General features: G+C 50.8%; 7 protein-coding genes across 7 annotated transcripts; 5 read left to right on the top strand and 2 right to left on the bottom strand.

Moving 5' to 3' along the window:
• Positions 1-653: 653 nt before the first annotated feature.
• On the top strand, positions 654-2,372 carry NCS57_00490400 (FAD-binding PCMH-type domain-containing protein; the record flags this gene model as incomplete). Its single annotated transcript, XM_053054849.1, has 1 exon — positions 654-2,372. The coding sequence occupies one exon, from the start codon at positions 654-656 to the stop codon at positions 2,370-2,372; it is 1,719 nt and encodes a 572-aa protein (XP_052917009.1).
• An 852-nt stretch (positions 2,373-3,224) lies between these two features.
• NCS57_00490500 (uncharacterized protein) lies at positions 3,225-3,596 on the bottom strand (the record flags this gene model as incomplete). Its single annotated transcript, XM_053054850.1, has 1 exon — positions 3,225-3,596. The coding sequence occupies one exon, from the start codon at positions 3,594-3,596 to the stop codon at positions 3,225-3,227; it is 372 nt and encodes a 123-aa protein (XP_052917010.1).
• A 1,985-nt stretch (positions 3,597-5,581) lies between these two features.
• Positions 5,582-6,511, top strand: NCS57_00490600 (uncharacterized protein; the record flags this gene model as incomplete). Its single annotated transcript, XM_053054851.1, has 2 exons — positions 5,582-5,762; positions 5,874-6,511. 2 exons carry the CDS (start codon positions 5,582-5,584, stop codon positions 6,509-6,511), a joined length of 819 nt encoding a protein of 272 aa, XP_052917011.1.
• Positions 6,512-7,638: 1,127 nt separating this feature from the next.
• NCS57_00490700 (uncharacterized protein) lies at positions 7,639-9,238 on the top strand (the record flags this gene model as incomplete). The annotated part of the gene is made up of 9 exons (XM_053054852.1): positions 7,639-7,803; positions 7,856-7,995; positions 8,045-8,086; positions 8,143-8,209; positions 8,262-8,289; positions 8,364-8,376; positions 8,427-8,516; positions 8,577-8,919; positions 8,999-9,238. The coding sequence occupies 9 exons, from the start codon at positions 7,639-7,641 to the stop codon at positions 9,236-9,238; spliced, it is 1,128 nt and encodes a 375-aa protein (XP_052917012.1).
• A 1,319-nt stretch (positions 9,239-10,557) lies between these two features.
• On the top strand, positions 10,558-11,307 carry NCS57_00490800 (CFEM domain-containing protein; the record flags this gene model as incomplete). Its single annotated transcript, XM_053054853.1, has 4 exons — positions 10,558-10,632; positions 10,682-10,817; positions 10,870-11,108; positions 11,158-11,307. 4 exons carry the CDS (start codon positions 10,558-10,560, stop codon positions 11,305-11,307), a joined length of 600 nt encoding a protein of 199 aa, XP_052917013.1.
• A 2,368-nt stretch (positions 11,308-13,675) lies between these two features.
• NCS57_00490900 (uncharacterized protein) lies at positions 13,676-14,839 on the top strand (the record flags this gene model as incomplete). The annotated part of the gene is made up of 1 exon (XM_053054854.1): positions 13,676-14,839. The coding sequence occupies one exon, from the start codon at positions 13,676-13,678 to the stop codon at positions 14,837-14,839; it is 1,164 nt and encodes a 387-aa protein (XP_052917014.1).
• A 2,197-nt stretch (positions 14,840-17,036) lies between these two features.
• On the bottom strand, positions 17,037-18,089 carry NCS57_00491000 (uncharacterized protein; the record flags this gene model as incomplete). Its single annotated transcript, XM_053054855.1, has 1 exon — positions 17,037-18,089. One exon carries the CDS (start codon positions 18,087-18,089, stop codon positions 17,037-17,039), a length of 1,053 nt encoding a protein of 350 aa, XP_052917015.1.
• Between the last annotated feature and the right edge of the window lie 40 nt (positions 18,090-18,129).

Below are 18,129 nucleotides of genomic sequence, written 5' to 3' on the forward strand. Positions count from 1 at the left end.
AAAATTAGTCCAACAGAAATTTTAAGAACCATGGCTCTTAACAATGCGAGTAGCATCCCAACATGGCCTAGGCACATGCAACGTGTAGCAAGTTTTCTCCATGCATCATCACATACCAGAGGTCAGGAATGTTCCCCGCAATGACGGCCGTGGAGTTCCGAGACAACTCCACTTCAAGTCTGACAGATGGTTCCTGAATATGCTTAATGACACAAGTGGACATCTTACCTGCGTTGAGAGCTTACGAGTCCTAGGCCAAGAGTAAGAATATCTCTCGGAACTCGCTGCAGCCCTGTCTTGAGGTGTGATGATCTCTCAGATCAAGCCACGATCGACAATCCAACAGTCCAACCATGTTCCACCGATCCTCTGCATAGCGAGACACGGTATCCTTCACCCCAAGGATTGGCACGGAGAGGCTGGCTGAGAGAATGGTGGCGCGGTAAGCTGAGGGTTTCGAGCTTCACTTGCAGGACCGACTCGCAGCCGTGTTCCAAGTCGGAGAAATGCTGAACTTGGAGGGAACATGTGATGATCACTTGAGATGTTGGTTGCTATGATCTCTGCCTGCATTTGGAGTATAAGAAGGGCAGCCATCTGCATAGAACTTGAGATCCCCCACGACTTCGAGCAGGCTTCTTCACACAACAACCATGGCTCAAATTCAGGATTTCCAGGGCATGCAATACTCCCGCGATGGCCCCTCATCTGAGAAGCTTGACTATGGCTACTTCAACCAGCAGTACGCCTCCTCATCCTACCAGCAGGAACGCGACCTGAACCCTGCCATGATCATTCAGCCAAAGGGAGACGAAGATGTCATCGGGGCTGTCAACTGGGCCAGACAGAACAAGGTTGCCATCGCCGTCAAGAGTGGTGGTCACCAGTACAGCGGAGCCTGCTCGACCGGTGGCAAGAACATTCAGATCGACCTCTCGAACACGTACAAGGACATGAAGGTCCTCAACCCCAAGGTCCCTGTTGCCGAGGACAGGGCGCTAGTCTTTGTCGGTGTCAGCAATCAGCTCAAGGACTTCAACGCCTATCTCAGACATAATGGACTCTTCGTTCCACACGGACAGTGCGCTTATGTCTGTGTGGGTGGCCATGGGCAAACAGGTGGCTATGGCCAGCTTGGCCGCAGCTTCGGCCTGTTTGGTGATCATGTCAGAACCATTCGCATGGTTTGCCACGACGGTGTCATTCGAGAGATCACCAAGGACAGCGATGCTGAGCTCTTTCACGCCATTCTGGGCGGCAGTCCCGGCAACTTTGGCATCATCACCCACTACATCGTCGAGGTGTTCCAGGGCAAGAGCTACATCGGGACTGTTGCTGGCCCCAACGGAATCAAGGGTCCGCATGGGATGAAGGCTCTGTATCTGTACAACCCCGACGTCCTGAAGAAGCTCCTCACCGAGGTGGCAAAGATGGGCGATAACGCCAAGTTCCCACAAGGTTTCGACCTCTGTGTGAGCGTTCTCAGTACCGACTTTCCCGTCACGATGCTGTTCCCATCTTTGAAGGATGCCAGTCTGTGGGAGAAGATCCAGAACAAGATCAAGGAGGCCCTTGCGGACGACGTTCTGGACTTGCTCAACGGAGCTTTCCCAGCTATCATTGTTGTCTACGCCCAGTGGTGCCCTGTCAACAAGGCCGACAAGTACGACAAGAGTGTCGATGCCTGGTTCCAAAAGTTCCGAGACCTCAAGCATTCCTTCAAGTTGCACACTCTGCGGATTGAAGAGTCAGAGGCCGACGAGGACATGTCCAAGATGACGGGGCGATGGATCTTCCCCAAGCAGCGGGAGTTTGACCTTCCTTACGTCAAGCGCACATACGCCACTAACTCGAGAACTCTTGAGAAGGATGGCTGGGTCGATTCTGTGGTTAAGCGTCTCGACTTGATCTACAACCCGCGCCAGAAGCTCGGCCACAACAAGGGTGAGGACGAGTATGAAGTCTACACCCATTGCAAGCTCTCAGTTCAGATCCAGTGCTTCGGAGGTGACAACTCGCGTTTTTATACCGACAGGAACAACGGAACCTCTTACAGCTGGAGAGACTCCAGTGTTGTCCAGACACTCGACTGCTTCCACGATCCTGGCGACAAGTACAAGAAGTACGCCCTCAACTGGCAGAAGGAGAACGATGCCATCATGGTTGGCCGTTCTAGTCCGTTCAGCAAGCAGGACAAGCGTGTGCTCTGGGGCTCTTATGGAGATTGGGATCTTGGAAAGCCCGAGATTTGGAAGTGTTACTACGAGGATGAGCAAAAGTACCAGAGATTGGGCAAGGCTAGGGGCAAGGCTGATCCCAACGGTACCTTTACTGCGAACCCGTTCGCCGTCAAGGCTATCAAGGAGACCTAGATACTTAAACAAACTAACAGCGAGTGAGAGAGCTGTGTGCCGTTACGAAATCGTCTTCAGACAGCAATCCATTTTATTGCATGTTTTCACACAAAACAGCTGGAACTGACACCTTTGAAGCGAACCAGCCACTTGTCGAATAATTATTCAGTCCCTGTATATCCTTTCAACCCTGGCCTGGAAGGCGCTCGGTTTGAGCCGCTGCAACGGTGGGCTCTAACACATACGACCATACCCATTGGAAAATACGGGATCCCGTCCGCTCTCCCATAGTCAAGCCAATGAGGGGCGGATTAGTAGTTGGGTCGGTGACGACCAGCGAATCCCCGCTGTTGTATGTCTTTTTAAAATTTTTGTCTATTTTATTGCCTTATTTTTTGTGGTGGTGTTGCGTCGAAGCTGTCGAGATTATGGGCTGGGGCAACTCTTCTCCTCAAGGCTTCAGTGACTGAATCTTAACTTCATGAGAAACGGGCATTGCTTTCCATCGCCAGCCCTCGGTAGGGTTTGTGTAATTTACAGCAATTCTGGGTCATTATGGGGCGCATGGAGTGGACTAAGCGGGCATGATCTTGCTCACCGTCTTTGGTGCAATAACTACTTCAAGTCTTCATATACGATAGCGCAAGCTCACATTTTAGACCCTGAGATTGAGCGCGATCAGAAATTTTATTAGAAAAATGCATGTAAATGACTCTATTCTTGTATATACCGTGTGGTCTATATATACTTATACCCAGGCCCGCGGAGCTTGCCCCGTCAAACAAAGGACCGGACCCCCTGGCATGATCAAGCCCAATCTTGCCGTTGTTCCCTAGTTGTACAAGTTAAGCCCTCATCACTTATCTGAGCCTAATAACGGCCGCCGCTGGTGAACGTGTTGTTCGTCTTCTGCTGCATCTGGAGGAGAGCCAGCGTACGAAGCTCAGGCTCAACACGGAGCATCCTAGGCTCCTCGATACGACCCATGTTTCCTTCAGAGACCAAAGGCTGAATACCTTGATCTGGCTGATGGAAGATGGCATGCGAGCGGTCAGAAGGGCCTTCGTAGTTGGCCTCAAGGCACGCAGACTGAGTTTCCACACAACCACTATACAGGCTCCTTCTCACACTAGAGCTCGATTGCCCACTGAGGCTGGTTGGGTGGGAAGTCACGCCAAAGACTGCGTTCTTGGCCGTCTTGCGGGAAGCCTTGGAGCTGGCACGAGTGCAGGTGTCAGGCATGATTGAGGTCCGAGGTTGACAGAAATCCTGTTGCTGTGTTTAAGATGGTTCTGTAAGCGCTGGAATCTCGTGCGTGTTCGAACTGAGGTTGAAGAACTGGGTTGAAGAGAACAGAGAGCGTCTTGTCAAAGTTAATGGACGAGAGCTTTTATACTCGGATACTGTACTGGTCACTTGAAGTGCGCAATTCGAGGCCATGGTGATGTTCTGTTCATCTTGCAGAGAACTAGCCACGATGAATACGCATCAACAAAGAGACATAACAATGATTATGCCAGTGTGAGCGCGTACAGGGAATGGCGAACAATGGAATCAGGGGCCACTGAAACAACTTGACAAAGAAGTCAAGAAAACAAGCATCACGTGAATCAAGTGAACATGGGTCAACATTTCAATGCAAAGGATAGCCTCGTTCGAAATCTTTACAAGGTTTCCATCAAAGAAAACTTGAAGCCAACGGCCAAGGGTGGTGGTCAGGTGTTGGTTCAATATGGACAGAATTGTAATTAGCCTATCACTGAGACCCTATCCTTTTCTCATTAGGCATTAACTAGCAACTGTTTTCATCTAGACTTGTGACGAGTCAGCACTGGCATCCTGGTGAGTCCCACCCAAGATATTTCTATCTCCATTCTCATCCTTCAAAAAGGCTTGGCCAAACCTGAGGCGCAAGCCTCTTTATGTTAATACTCACATCTCAGTCTGTCGCAAACGATAACAAAGAACAAATCAGGTTTGAATATGACCAGGGTCGCGTGTCGGTGACGTCCTTCCAACCCCTTGTCCAACATGGCCCTGTCGGACGCTAATCCCACTCAAAAATCACCTATCATGAATTCAACAGCTGGGCTGTAGCCAAAAAATCCGCTGCCTAAATGTCTGAGGCATCAACTGTTTGGGCTTCGAGCTCGTGACTCTTGGAAGCCTTAGGCTGCCCATGGTTGTAAGACCTTCCCGTGGCTGTATGCCGCTTTCGATGACCTGATATCACACCGAGAGTCGGCAAATGCAAAGCCAACGCGGCTGTTTGACAAGGAGTGTCATACTTCTTTCATTTGACTGGCTACTCAATATGTTTGAGAAACTTTGGATAAGTCAAGATGTTCAACGTGATAGGCTAGCTCGCCATAACTGGAGCTTGAAACAATAAAGCCAATGAAAACGCGCAAGTAGTGTTTCATCACCGACTTTGCCGCGCCGCCCCTGGTAACGTCGGCCATCTTTCTAGGCCGGCGAGCCCCGCTAAAGAAACCTGATCACAGCAGGCTCAACGAATCACTCACCACTCTTAAACGCCAGCTTGACTACCTGAAACTGCCGCGCATTGCGGGAGTTGTGTATCTCCCCCGGAGTGAAGCCGTTGGTTCTTCTTATCACCATCTGTGACTTGGATATTGGGGGCATTTTCCATACCCTGGCATCTCATTTGCTGGATCCGAATCCTGGCGCTAAAACAGGGCTTCTGGCTTCGCTTCCGTCTGGGCACTTCCACTAGAGCTGGATTTCATGCTACCGAGTCAAGGGATCGCATCCTCGAGAGACAAGACGAACTCTCGGCTGCTAAAATCCCGCGACTCGTCTCTGACAGCGCCATAGCACGGTCTTGGCTGCATGGCGTGCTAGTAGAAACAGGATTGCAAGGACCCTCTTCGGAGGCTGAGTGGACAGGGCCTTGACCGTAGAACACACCCAAAAAGGAGTTGTACGGCGATGATGATACGCACCAGGGGTCTCGGGACCCAGCTTATTACAACTGCCAACCAACGGGAGTTTGACATGATCTGATGAGGATTGTTGTCATTTTAAGTGCCGGAATCACGGGTTTCTGTCCATCCCGCATCAAAACCCCAGGCATTGCCAACCTGCTCGCCGCCACTTGGTCTGACCATGGTCAGTCGTTACCGTGATTCTCGCGCCTAAGGGCAACCAAGATCGGCATCTATTTAATGTTTCTAGGCCTACCCTATCTCATAGACGCCCTCAAGATGCATTCTTTAATGTTTACCGCCCTCTCGGTACTTGGCTTGATAGCCGGGGTACACTCCGAGACCCAGTTCACCAACCCAGCGACGTGGAACGCCGAGGACGATGACCGATCCAACTACCAGGTATACGAAGTCGGAGATAGGATACCCATCAGGTGGACGACAGATCGAGACAGAATAAGTGTTGCGGTTTGGGAAAGTGGTGGATAAGGACCTTTTCTCTGGGCTTGGGTTGATCGTAAGAGAGCCTTCTCTTCTGACGCCCTCATACAGATTCTTACGTGATGTTTAGAGAACCTTACCGAGCGGTCTACAACATGGAGGGTTGACTTTGGCAATGGTCGCTTCGACACAGACATTGGAGCGGAACATGCCAGGTTCTGGTTCGCCCTTTACGACCCCGAAGACATCATAGACCGATCTGCGGATGGGTCAAAGAGCTTGGTCAACTCTGCTTCTTTCAACGTGACCGTTCCCGATTATAAACCAGCTTCGGTGACGACGAAGACGACGGCGACCAAAGCGGCCACCACTTCATCGCCCCCGACCGAGACCGAGACTGAACCTGAGACCACGAGTATAACCACAGCGGCGACTTCCAGTCCGGCAGAATCAGCTGGCTCGGATGCTACGGACAAGGAAGAAGACAAAGAGCCGGGTCTTTCAGCTGGAGCTGCGGCTGGCATTGGAGTCGGTGCATCAGTCGGCGGGATCGCGATACTGGCCAGCATTGGTTTCTTCATCTGGAGGCACTTGAAGAAGAGAAAGGAACAGCAATATTCGGGACAGCCTCAGTATTACCCACAACAGTATCATCCGCAAACGCAGTACCCGCCAGGCCCGGCGCAGCTACAGAGCCCTGAGGCGAAAGCCGAGCTGCCCACTCATTCTACAACCACTTCAACGAGCCAGGTATACGAAGCGCCATAGCACGAGGTTGCCTTGTGGATAAGTTGAATTGGCGAAATGGTTTTTATTATATATGTTAGCGTGTCGTGGTCAAGGCAAATGATAGCACAAGGCAACAGTTTGGAGACTTTGCGAATTTAAACACATGATTAGCTCTTTGTCATTTCCTCAGGTCTATCAACGTGTAGTAAAAAGAAGTCATCAGAATAATAGCTTGACATGTCCCCTGAAGAGTTCCAAAACCCATTTTAAGCAATCTAAAGCATTCCTACAGCAAGTGTTAGAATCAGATATCCAGCTGGAATAGTTGCCCTCTTTTTAAAATTTATTCTCTTTAATCTTAAGAATAGTAGCGGTTGGGTAGGCTTCATTCTGAGTCCTTCGCATGGCGGTCAAGGGTAGCTGTCATAAATCCACTTAAGTCGAGGTGGCTTGTCCTTTGACAGAAACGGATTATATATCCCTTTTTGGAAAATACAATGCCCTTTCTCATTCAATCTTACGCCAAGATCAAGGCCATACTTGAGTTCGCGAGCCCTCCACATTGCTTCCACTGCCAGTCAAGGCTACCAACAACCACCCCGGCTCTTGCGAGTCAATGACGCAACCCTCGCAACCAACTCAGGGTCGAGGCCCTGCACATTTCTTTCAGCTGTCGTGTCGCTCAGACATAGCCAGGCATTATGTCAATCCCGCGCGTGGCGCCTGTGGTGCAACGCGGGTGATACCCGGTGTGTGGTGGTCCTCCTTTTGTCACTTACCAGGCATACTGTGTCCCTAATCGAAGGCCTCTCGTCATTCATACTTCGTGTCTTTATTTTCTTACAGATCTATTGAGTTCCTACTCTGTCGATCAATACAAGGCCATGGTTAGTCCCTCGCAACTTGAAGTCGGGATAGATCTGCGTCCCAAGTGCCGGCTTCAAGAGTGCGGGGTTTACTTGTGGCTTCAACCTGAGCATGCAGCCCTTGAGCTGGTCCCTTCCGCTCTCCACCTTGATGCATAATCGGCGCCTGCAATACAACGAGGAAAGAGAGAACAAAGCAGGCTGCGAAATTCCTCAAGTTCCAGACCCCGCACATGTCTTTGACTCTCCCAGCCTGGAGGTTACAGCTCTTTTTCCAGCCCCCAAGGTACTTCCGATACCATGTCGGACGAGAACGAGGCCAAGACGCCGGGTAATACGGCCCAAGAGGCAGTGGAAGCCTCAGACAACGACCAAAGCCTTCCACAAGCTGCTCAGGCCGTATCAACTGAAACGTCACACGGCTCGGGAATTCTTCCTCCACAGCACTGGCAGCAGGCCACCATAGTCAGTACAAATCACTACTTTACCTTTTGCTTCGCTTCTAAGTGCCTCTTAGGACGCAGATGACACGGCAGATGCAGATGCAGCGCTGGAGGGCAATATTAGTTCGACGGGATCCATCGCGTCTAGTATCCTGAAGTACCGCACTATCCTTGGGAGGACATTCCATAGTGAACAAGGCGATGCACATTACTGGTCAGTCAGTCAGTCAACATTTTGACGCACTCACCGACTGAGTTTCAAGGGGTGCCAACGATGAGCGGCAAAACGAAGCCATGGATATCAAGTGAGGCCTGTCCAGAGTATACACTAGGGCTATCACATCATCTTACGCTTTCATAGCCACCACTGCCAGACGCTCCGCCTTGATGGAAAGTTGTTTCTTGCTCCACTGAGAAATGATATCAAGGCAAGTATTTCCTATGTTCTAGTATTGTACTGGATGCTAATTCAACGTCTAGAAAGCTGTCGACATTGGAACCGGAACAGGTATAGGCGCATTAGCTTTGACTAATTCACTTTCCAGGTTGGTTTCACAAGACTAACTTCAGCTTCTTTCATAGGTATTTGGGCCATGTAAGATTGCTTTTCAAGTTCGAGAGACAGGAAAGCTCATCCCAGTGCAGTGATTTTGCCGATCAATTTCCTGATTGCGAGGTCATCGGAACCGATATATCGCCTATCCAGCCAAGTTGGACCCCTCCAAATCTTCAATTGTAAGTATTGGCTCAACACAACATAGGTATGGAACTAGGGCTGACTACTTCCTTTCCCAGCCAGATCGACGACTGCACCAAGGAGTGGACCTTTCCTGAAGCTTCACTCGACTATGTTCATATCCGTTTCTTGACCGGATGCATTGCTGACTGGGAAGCTCTCATCAAGGTTGCTTATCGATGCCTCAAGCCCGGTGGCTATATCGAAAGTATGGAGCCGTCGGCTTACATACAGAGCGACGACAACACTATTGAACCAGATAGTGCCATGGGTCAATGGGGCAAGATTTTTGTCGAGGGTGGCAGTAAGATGGGACGGCCTTTTACAGTGGTTGAGGATGAACTTCAGAACAAGGCTCTGGAGAAAGCAGGCTTTGTTGATATCCAGGAGAAGAAGCACAAGGTCAGTGACGCCTCGCAAGTCCTTAGGCTATTGATGTATCGAATCATGCACATTTTGCTAACCATCCCTTTCTTCATAGTCTCCAATAGGCAGCTGGCCCAAGGATGAAAAGCTCAGAGAGATTGGCCAGTATGCTCAACTATCCATGGAGCAAGACTTTGAGGGGCTCATCCTATTCATGACAAACGTCCTTAGTGGCTGGAGTAGGGAGGAAATCCAGGTTTACATAACCCACCTGCGTCGAGAGATTCGCTCAGGAAAGAAGCATGGCTGGTATTGGCAGAAGGTTGTGTGGGCTCGGAAGCCGGTTTCGGCTTAAGTCCTCAGGGGTCAGATTACATTCTATGAGATGGTTCCTAGCATAGGGCTTATCGAATACGCTATGGTGGTTGCAGGGCTTAGATAGCAAATACACTTGTCATTAACCCAATAGTCGCATGTACTTGCCGTCGTACGATGGATGGTTGAATTATTGGGTGCTAGTGACTCGGAATGGCTGCCTCAGACGACTCGAGGATGCTGATAATGAATCGCCGATTTCTCAAGGTCACATAAAGCTATCCGGAGCTTGCTATTCCTGAAGCTTTTCATCAGATGGTCCGCATCGCTGGACGTATCAACACCAAGGTAACATGCATCACGACGTCATGAAGACCCGGATGCATCGCTTGTTCGGATGTCGGCTATGCCAGACAGCCAGTGTCTCACAGGGGACCTCTCCAACGCCTTGCTCCGGGATCGGGCTGGCCTTACTCAAGGCATGAAGCTATGCATAGCTTCACCACCCTTTGTCCATCGTACATGCTGCATGCCGGCGGCGTACGACGACGAACCAAGGCTCCTTCGTGGCCGGACACTCGGCCAGCTCCATGGCATTTATGCCGACCCTGATCAGCATTACGCTGCAAGAAAGAGATGGAGGAGCAGAGGTCCAAAGTTCCTGAGTATCTTGGACAGGTCAAGTAAATCGATGACTCTCACGCATTCTCCTGCGAATCATGTCAAGGGCGTCTCTCCCTGCAATTGCATGCTCGCAGCCCGACAAACGTCTGGGGAAACGGACCGGATACGAGGTTTAGCCTTTATATAAGCATTAATAAAGTTAGTTGCATCTCAGGGCAGGTTTTTGCACATGTTTGTTGTTTCTCTGTAGCTGAGCTTGCTACCCCTCCTGTGGTGAAGTCATCGTGATGATTCCTGACTCTGGTGTGAAACCACTCAAACACTCGGGTTTCACGGCATCCCTGGATCGTATTTTCCATCGTCTGTGCTTTGATGGACAGTCTCGAGATGCACACGACGTCAATTGGGTCCAGAAACCGTCTCAAGCTGCCTCTTCTGATCCTCTGAAAGCGTCACGGCGGCAGCACCGACGGCCCGGATCACAGCTCATAGGGCTGGCCATGGTCTGACGAGCACATGTTGGAATACGAGTTGGGCCTGAAACGCCTTGGCGTTAAACTTCAAGCCAACTTGTTCGGGTCCCGAAGGCTTATTGTGAGGCACCATACGTAAGCACGTAGGACCAAGTTCATATTTAAGGTCAGTTCGGTTCAGACCTCAGAGTAGTATCTATATCCACGATTAAACAACCTCTGTCGATCGTTATTTTACTCTGAATCAAAGCATTCACTCGAAATGAAGTCCGTCATCATCACCGCCGTCCTCGCTTCGGCTGGTGCCCTTGCGCAGAGTCCTCTGCCCGCGTGCGCTGTAACTTTGACCATGCCCTCGAATACGAACATGTACTTACCACTTGCAGCAATCTTGCGCCTTGAGCATCCTCGCCTCCAGCGGCTGTGCTTCCACTGACGTTGCCTGCGTCTGCAAGTCCACGGTCTTTGTCGCAGGCTACACTTCCTGTGTGACCAAGGCTTGCAGCGCCGAAGATGCCGCCAGTATGATTCTCTTCTGTACCAATGTGGGCTCTCTGACTTTGAACTTCCCTAGAGGCCGAGCAATACGGTGTTCAACTGTGCGGCTCCGCTGGCGTGAGCGTTAGTGGCGAGGCCCCGGCCACTGAAGCTCCTGCGGTTTCGAGTGAAGCACCTGAGGCGCCCTCGGCTCCGACTGAAGCCCCTTCGGCTCCTTCTGCCCCAGCTGCCCCGTCTGCTCCTGAAGCGCCGACTGCACCATCCGCTCCCGCCCCGCCTTATCCCCCGAAGCCCTCTGAGGAGGTCCCACCTGTTGTATGTCGACCATCCTCTCAAAGTCAATAGCTGATGCTAATGTTTATAGGTTCCTACCGAGTCCAAGCCCACCGAAGTGCCTGCCACTCCTGCCACGCCCACGCCCGTCATTCCAACTGCTGGTGCCGGAATGGTCCAGGTCTCGAATGCGATTATCCTCTCGGTCGGACTTTCGATGATGCTAGTTCTGTTGAACTAATAATGATTAAAAAGGTCGGGGGGGCAGAACGCTTAATCTACTGGTTGGGTCATAATGCAAGTCTCCTTTTCATGTACGGTAATAATCCAGATGTCTTGTTGTTCAACAACTAGTAGGAAGCCCGCAGGTTTTGAATCCAGTATGTCCGAGGCCAAGAACGCGAATTCGGGATAGCGCAAAAGTGATTATAATACTAATAGTGTTTTTGAACAAGTCTCAAACAAATCAAATTGTGATTGTATGTATCCTTGGATTAACTGACTCCCTAGACGTTGACACTGCCTTATGTGCTTGACAGGGGATATTCTTCTTTTTCAATGACGTCTTCGTCGTACACAAGATCCAAGAACACACTAATAAACACATGGCAGCATGACAGGAGATATCAAGCGAGAAAAAGTCAGTGATGGCTTTTGGGGGAAATGTCCAATGGCTCTTGACGCTTGCTATCGTAAGTCGAAAGCTGTGGCAGAGATAATTGTGCTCTCTTCTCTTAATCGTGGATGCTCGTTGGATCGTGAAGCTACTCGAGCTTAAAACAGCTCCGAAGTGATCCCTCGGCATATCTACATATGGAAACATGCAGAAAGCATTGGTTTCCATGTGTGAGTCACGGACCAGCCGACGGGTTGCCACGCTTTTCTCAGCTGGGGCGTTCGGTACTTTTCCATGTGGCAGCCCCTGGCCCCTGGTTGCCGAACGTACATGCGCGTGAACCTTGATTATTGAAAGATCGTTACTCTCGATGGTATGATTGGACAACAGGCACTTGGCTTTCTTACAGCCTCATGTGAACATGGCCCTCAGTCGATTATGCCGAGACATGGTTGTCCCCCATGGATGGTGAGAACTGAAGTTTATATACAGGCTTTCGAGCTCGTCTTCAATCATAGTATATAGTACAGTGTTTCTATCATCAGATATATTAATTGAGAGATAGCGCAAGCTCTTCTTGGCTCAAAACCTTTGATCTCGAAACCAGAACACACTCCAACCGCCCACAAGAATTCTCTCTTAAATTAACCCATGATTTAGGGGGTCATCCCTATCACTGACAAAAGAATCTAGGTTCGGTGAGTTTCTCTGCGCTCAAACCTCTTCGAGGTTCTTTGACCCAACCTCAAGGATATCAGACTTCACCAAGCTGGTTCCCGGGTTTACCAAGCCTGACCATTCGCCAATGAAATACGGCGAAGCTGGACCATTTCAGTTCGGGACAAGTTGGAACAATTCTTTTCATACAAGACTTTTTACATGACTCCAGAGTAATTGTGACTAGAGACTCTTATTGGCTTGCGCATGAGAAAGTCCACGGATAGTGCTTTTATCGTCCTTGACGATGCCTGAAATCTCGACCACCAAGGTGCCCTGGTATTCTTCAGCAATCGTAAACTAATGCCAGTACTCGTGAGTCGCTATCAGACGTCTCCACGATATAAGAAAGCCATGCCTCAGCACCAACCGATAGTTGTATCAACCTTAGTGTAATTCGGTGGTATCCACGAAGGCTTCGGTCAAGGCAGGAACACTGCCAACCACGGAACCAGTGATCTCTCTCTGTTCTTTAATGCCCGAGCTTGTGCTATTTCAAAAGGGCTTTGGGGATGGTGACATTTATAGACCACCCATCAAGAAAATTGATGTTTAAAAAGGGGTTGGCTTTGGGTGGATGATGAGCCAGGGTCGGCCCGGTGGCAACGACAGAGGCAGCCAGAATTCAAGCCAACTCAAAATGTAAATAGATGTAACCTAACACCTTAATTTATAGTGGATATTATTTACTTATGAAAAGATAATCGTGAGAAATGCGTACTATCTGTGATTTTACTGCCTAATGAGACGCGAAGATGGTCTCGGGTGAGCCCACACAGGTGAACCCACATAACATCAAGTGAATGATCATCGTTACTTGAGCATGAATGTCCCTCTAGCTGTTGCTAGACAGTCACTCATAGAATGATTCAAGACTTGGAACTACACTACAAACTCGTCTCACTCTTATAAAGAACATTTCCAATACAAATATCAAGTTCTCACGATTAAGCTCTCGACCAAGCTCCTGGACTCTCCCCGGGTTTAAGCTCTTAATTAAGCGCTTCCCCATGGGGCTAGAAAACTTCCTGAAACAGCCTAGCCTCACTGTGGGCCGGCTATTCGTCTCAAAACGGAGCCGCTAGTGCGGACGTTGCACAAGGTGGGGCTGTGTGTGCCTCAGGCCACAATGTCTCACCCATATGTGCCCGGTTGTGGCCTACAAAAGAAGAACAATCCCGCGAGATTCTCGCAATCGTTTCTTCTGATAGACAAACATTTGCTTCTTCTTTATCCTCCTGTCAGGTTCATCATTCATCGACTTATCCAGCCCGTCATGTCTCAGCAGGGGGTTGTCTATTTGGACGGCTTCAAGCTGTCGCTTCAAGAGCTCGGCCTGACCCGTGAAACCTTGAACAATCACGTCAATGGTCGTATCATCCCCTTCATGCTTGATGACGAGATGAGAGACCTCTATCGACGGGCCAACGATGACCCCGAGTCTCTCTCGCCGGCCGAGAAAAACCGCGTCTTTGGCAGAATTCCACCCGAAGATGAGGAACGACTTTGCCCGGAACGCCTTGGTTGTACAAAGGAGCAACTCTACGAAAAGGCTCTGACCCAAGCCGAAGACCTGAGCATGCTGGAGTGCGACATGATCATCCGTGGCTGCGACTATGACTGGAGAAATATCTCAAACAAGGCAACCGACCTTGAGAGGATCATGAAACTGTCGGCAGAGGACCGTGATCTTGTTCTCAAGGGCCGTGAGGCTATCAAAGGACCAGCAATCTTGCGAGCCGCCGAAAAGCGAAAGGTGTACACTAAAGTAAGGGCCGCAGAGGCACGTCGAAAGAGCGAACAACTCAAGATTGCCAGGCAGGGTCATCGTGCTGCGTGGGTGCAAGCCATGGTGGACAGGGATCTGCCGCGATGGGGCTTTGTTGTGATGCGTACTGAATACAGTGATCCCCGCAGCGATGAGGCCTGGAAAAGGTTCCAGGAGCGCTATGACACTGTGGGCAAACTGATCATGCAGAGCTGGAGTGGTCGCCCGCCAAAGGCCGAACTTTGGTTGACACTTGAGACTGTCTTTGTATCTGACGCTGCCTTGGACGGGGCATCGGCAGATGCGCTCAGAGAGAGATTCAAGAGCATGCGAGAGGGTCTTCCAGAGGGGATACGACGGGACTGTTTTCTGGTTCAGGACAAGCTCCTGGCCGAGACGGAGTGGCTTACGGTTCGCGCGGTGAACCCCGACTTCGACCCAGAGGCGCCCCTTGGCACTATGGAGGCCAGCTACGACTCTCAAGAGACCTCAATCACGGCGCAGGATCTGGAGGGGTTTTCCGGGGAGATTCAGCTGCCGCTGTCCAAGGCTTTTGACTGGCTTCACTATTCCCTGCTGACGGACTCTGAAACGTGGGAGAGGCGGTACAAGCAGACGACGCAGAAGCAGCCCAGGACTCTCGTGTCGTATTGGCCGTACCCGGAGTATTGAGGCCCGAGAGTTGGCTGACGAGGGGGATGATGCAGATTGTTTCTTTGTGGTGGTCACTGACTCTTGACTCTTGACTTTTGGACAAATGGATGTTACAGGCGCTGCGTTTGAGCGTGCATAGACGCCCCAGATAACAATTCCAGCATAAGCTGGCCGTGTTCCTCGTCTTTCTGGAGCCTGATTACTCTTGAGATTGCAAAAAAACCGGGAATCCCAGGGAGTCAAGGTGAGTGGGTAGGTTGGCATTCTACCACACAGTGCCTCAGAGGCTCAGATGCCTCCGGCTTGAGACAGATAAGCTTGGCCATGGAAGCTGGCTTTGAGTTAGATACCCTTGGGTAAGTATGGGGATGAACCGATCAAGGGAAATGTTGCAAAGGCCGACCAGTAGGCCTCAGTGACGCGTCGCAAGTTCAGTAGGTACGTAGATAGGTAAGCCTAGCATTCAGGCCCTGGTGCCAGGGTCAATCACCTGGAACTCCAGCGTGTACGGTAACTACTGATGCCGAGAACCAAATTGCACAAGATCCCTGTACAATAATGTCGCTTGAAGACCTGGGCTGCTTACGCTGCATTTGACCTGTGTGCCATCCCATCTCCATCACCCGCCGTGATCGTTCACAACGGATGATCCCCCATCCCCCCCTCACGGCTCTGCCCCGGTCTCCGAGGTGGCCTCTACCCCGACCTAGCGGAGTACGAGCCTGAAGCCACTGTTGGGATGTGATGTGACCCGGCTGCATGTGCACATCCCGCGCCCGCCTTCGGTGAGACAAATGTCGGCCTGCCCAGCTGTGCTTCAACACACTGAAAGGACTCATCACTTTGACCGGTGACCACGAGTGGCTTCCGACATGCTTTTCAGCTGGCAAGACCAGGCATTGCCGATGCACAGAGGCAGGCTCCAGCATAACGAATTGCAAACTCGCGCTGTGGTAGGCAGAGGGTTGCAGGCGAGGCTACACAAAGGCCCCACACCGGGTGAAACATCCCCGAGGGCTGGGTGGGTGAAGATACCCGGGGATTAATGCCCCCTTCTCGCGTTTGCCGCGTTTCCTTTACAGAGGTCAATCTTGTTCAGTCTGGTACATAGTCTGGTACACAGTCTGGCAACCAAGACGCGGAGACGGTGCAAGTCTGTATCTCTTGGCTTCCTCAGAAAGCTGGCTCTCTGATGGACCGAGTCGTGATCAGGGGCCAGTGTTTTCGGGAACGGCCCGAGAACACCCATGCCCTTGCAAGACTCGAATAATTCGCCTATTTTCCTTCTTTGCTACTAAGGAACTGTTGGGGTCTCCATGAGCCTGCTGGAGTATATTTGGCTTACAGTGAAGAGAGCTTTTACTTTTGAGGCAAACCCAAAGTAAGAGTGTGGAGTACACCCAAGTAGGGTAATAAATACCTACTCATACAAGTCTCATGGCGATTCATAATTGGCGCATATCAACACAAGCCAGTATTGCACTCAACCACCTATGCTACCTACGAGGCATGGGAAGGAATTGTCGCTGTTGTCAATAGTAGCCCAAGAGTCTACACAAGCGCTTCCAGTATGGGCCGTATGGTAGACTCCCATTCCTCCAACGCGGTAACTAGAGCCACTGGTGAAGGCCAATAGTAAGCGCGAACAGCGAGGGAGACTATAACAAACTCTAGTAGCATACATTACTAGTTTCATCGTCAAGGCCAGGGGCAAGGTCCACGGTAGCGGCTTTTCAACCCCCGGCGTAGTGTCACCCACCCCGGCTTCGACTAGGAGATCAACTCGCCAGCCGTGAACTCGTCTATAATGCACTCACGCTCACGCTAGATTTCCTGTTGTGGGGCAAACCCGAAGTGGTTTATGGGTTGTGTATAGACAACGACCTTCGATGGCTGGATGCTGTTAGTCAACTTGGTGAACAGCAGCGGCAGTATTTATCCCGACTCATGGGGCCATGTTTTTGAGTCTTGCCTTGTGATATTATACGAAATATTAAGGCTAGTATGTTGGATATCCGGTCCTATTATTAGACACTTTCGCCTCAGTCTTCTCCAGTTGGGGTCATCATAATGGCCTTTCTCTTCCGTCACTTTGTCCGCTGAAGATATCACGATGAATCCCATTGAATTAGATTAAACACTGATACAAGTCCCTCTTATGATAGTCCAGGGCGTGTATTTTATTAAATATTTACTCTTTGTTGTCTATACTCATCTACCTGTCCCGTCCGTAGGTAAAGGGCTTGGTAGGCGCGTTGTCGAGAATCGCCTCAATCTCCTGGTAAATCTCATCTGTGATCTTCTCGGAAAGCTTCACAGACTTGACATTGTCCTCAATCTGCTCAACCTTGGTGGCTCCCAGGATCACAGTGCTGACGTTGGGGTTCTTGAGGCACCAGGCCAGGGCGAGCTGAGATGTGTTTCCACCCAGGCGCTCAGCAATTGCAGTGAGCTTCTTGACCTTTTCGATCTTGGCCTTTCCTTCCTCGGTCTGCAGGGCCTCGATGGTCTTGCTGAAGAACTCCTTGTTTGTGGCGAAGCGGGAGCCCTCGGGGATGCCGTCGTTGTACTTTCCAGTCAGGAGACCGGAGGCCAGGGGAGACCAGATGGTGGTTCCGTAGTTGAACTGCTTGAAGAGGGGTTCATACTCGACCTCGAAGCGCTCACGGTGGAAGGCGTTGTACTGGGGCTGCTCGACAACAGGAGCGATGAGGTTGTATCGCTCGGCGATCTGAGTGGCCTCAGCGATTTGTTGGGCGCTCCATTCAGAAGTTCCCCAGTAGTAGGCAAGGTTAAGGTTTCGGATGACCTGAGTGAAACCCTCAACAATCTCCTTGAGAGGGGTGGCGTAGTCGGGTCGGTGGGCGAAGACGATATCGACATAAGGCTGCTGGAGACGCTCCAGAGAGCTCTTGAGACCCTCGACGATGTGCTTGCGGCTCAGACCTCGGGTGTTGGGCTCCTTGCGACCAGTGCCAAAGAAAACCTTTGTGGTGAGGACATACTCGTCTCTGGGCCAGTCGAGCTCCTTCAGGGCCTGTCCCATCTCGACCTCGCAAGCTCCGTTGGAGTAGACCTCGGCGGTGTCAAAGGTGTTGATGCCGTGGTCCCAGGCGGTTTGCAGGCATTCCTTGACGATGTTGCCCTTCTGGGTGCCTCCGTAGGTCAACCATCCTCCCAAGGAGAGCACGCTCACCTTGAGGCCAGTGGGGCCCAGGTGGCGGAACTGCATGTCCTTGGGGTCGTACGAGGACTTGACAACCGACATTTTGAAGGATAATGGAGATTTTCGTTTATTTGCTAAACGA

Source organism: Fusarium keratoplasticum, chromosome 3 (genome assembly GCF_025433545.1).
Source record: "Fusarium keratoplasticum isolate Fu6.1 chromosome 3, whole genome shotgun sequence".
Taxonomy (NCBI): Eukaryota; Fungi; Ascomycota; class Sordariomycetes; order Hypocreales; family Nectriaceae; genus Fusarium; species Fusarium keratoplasticum.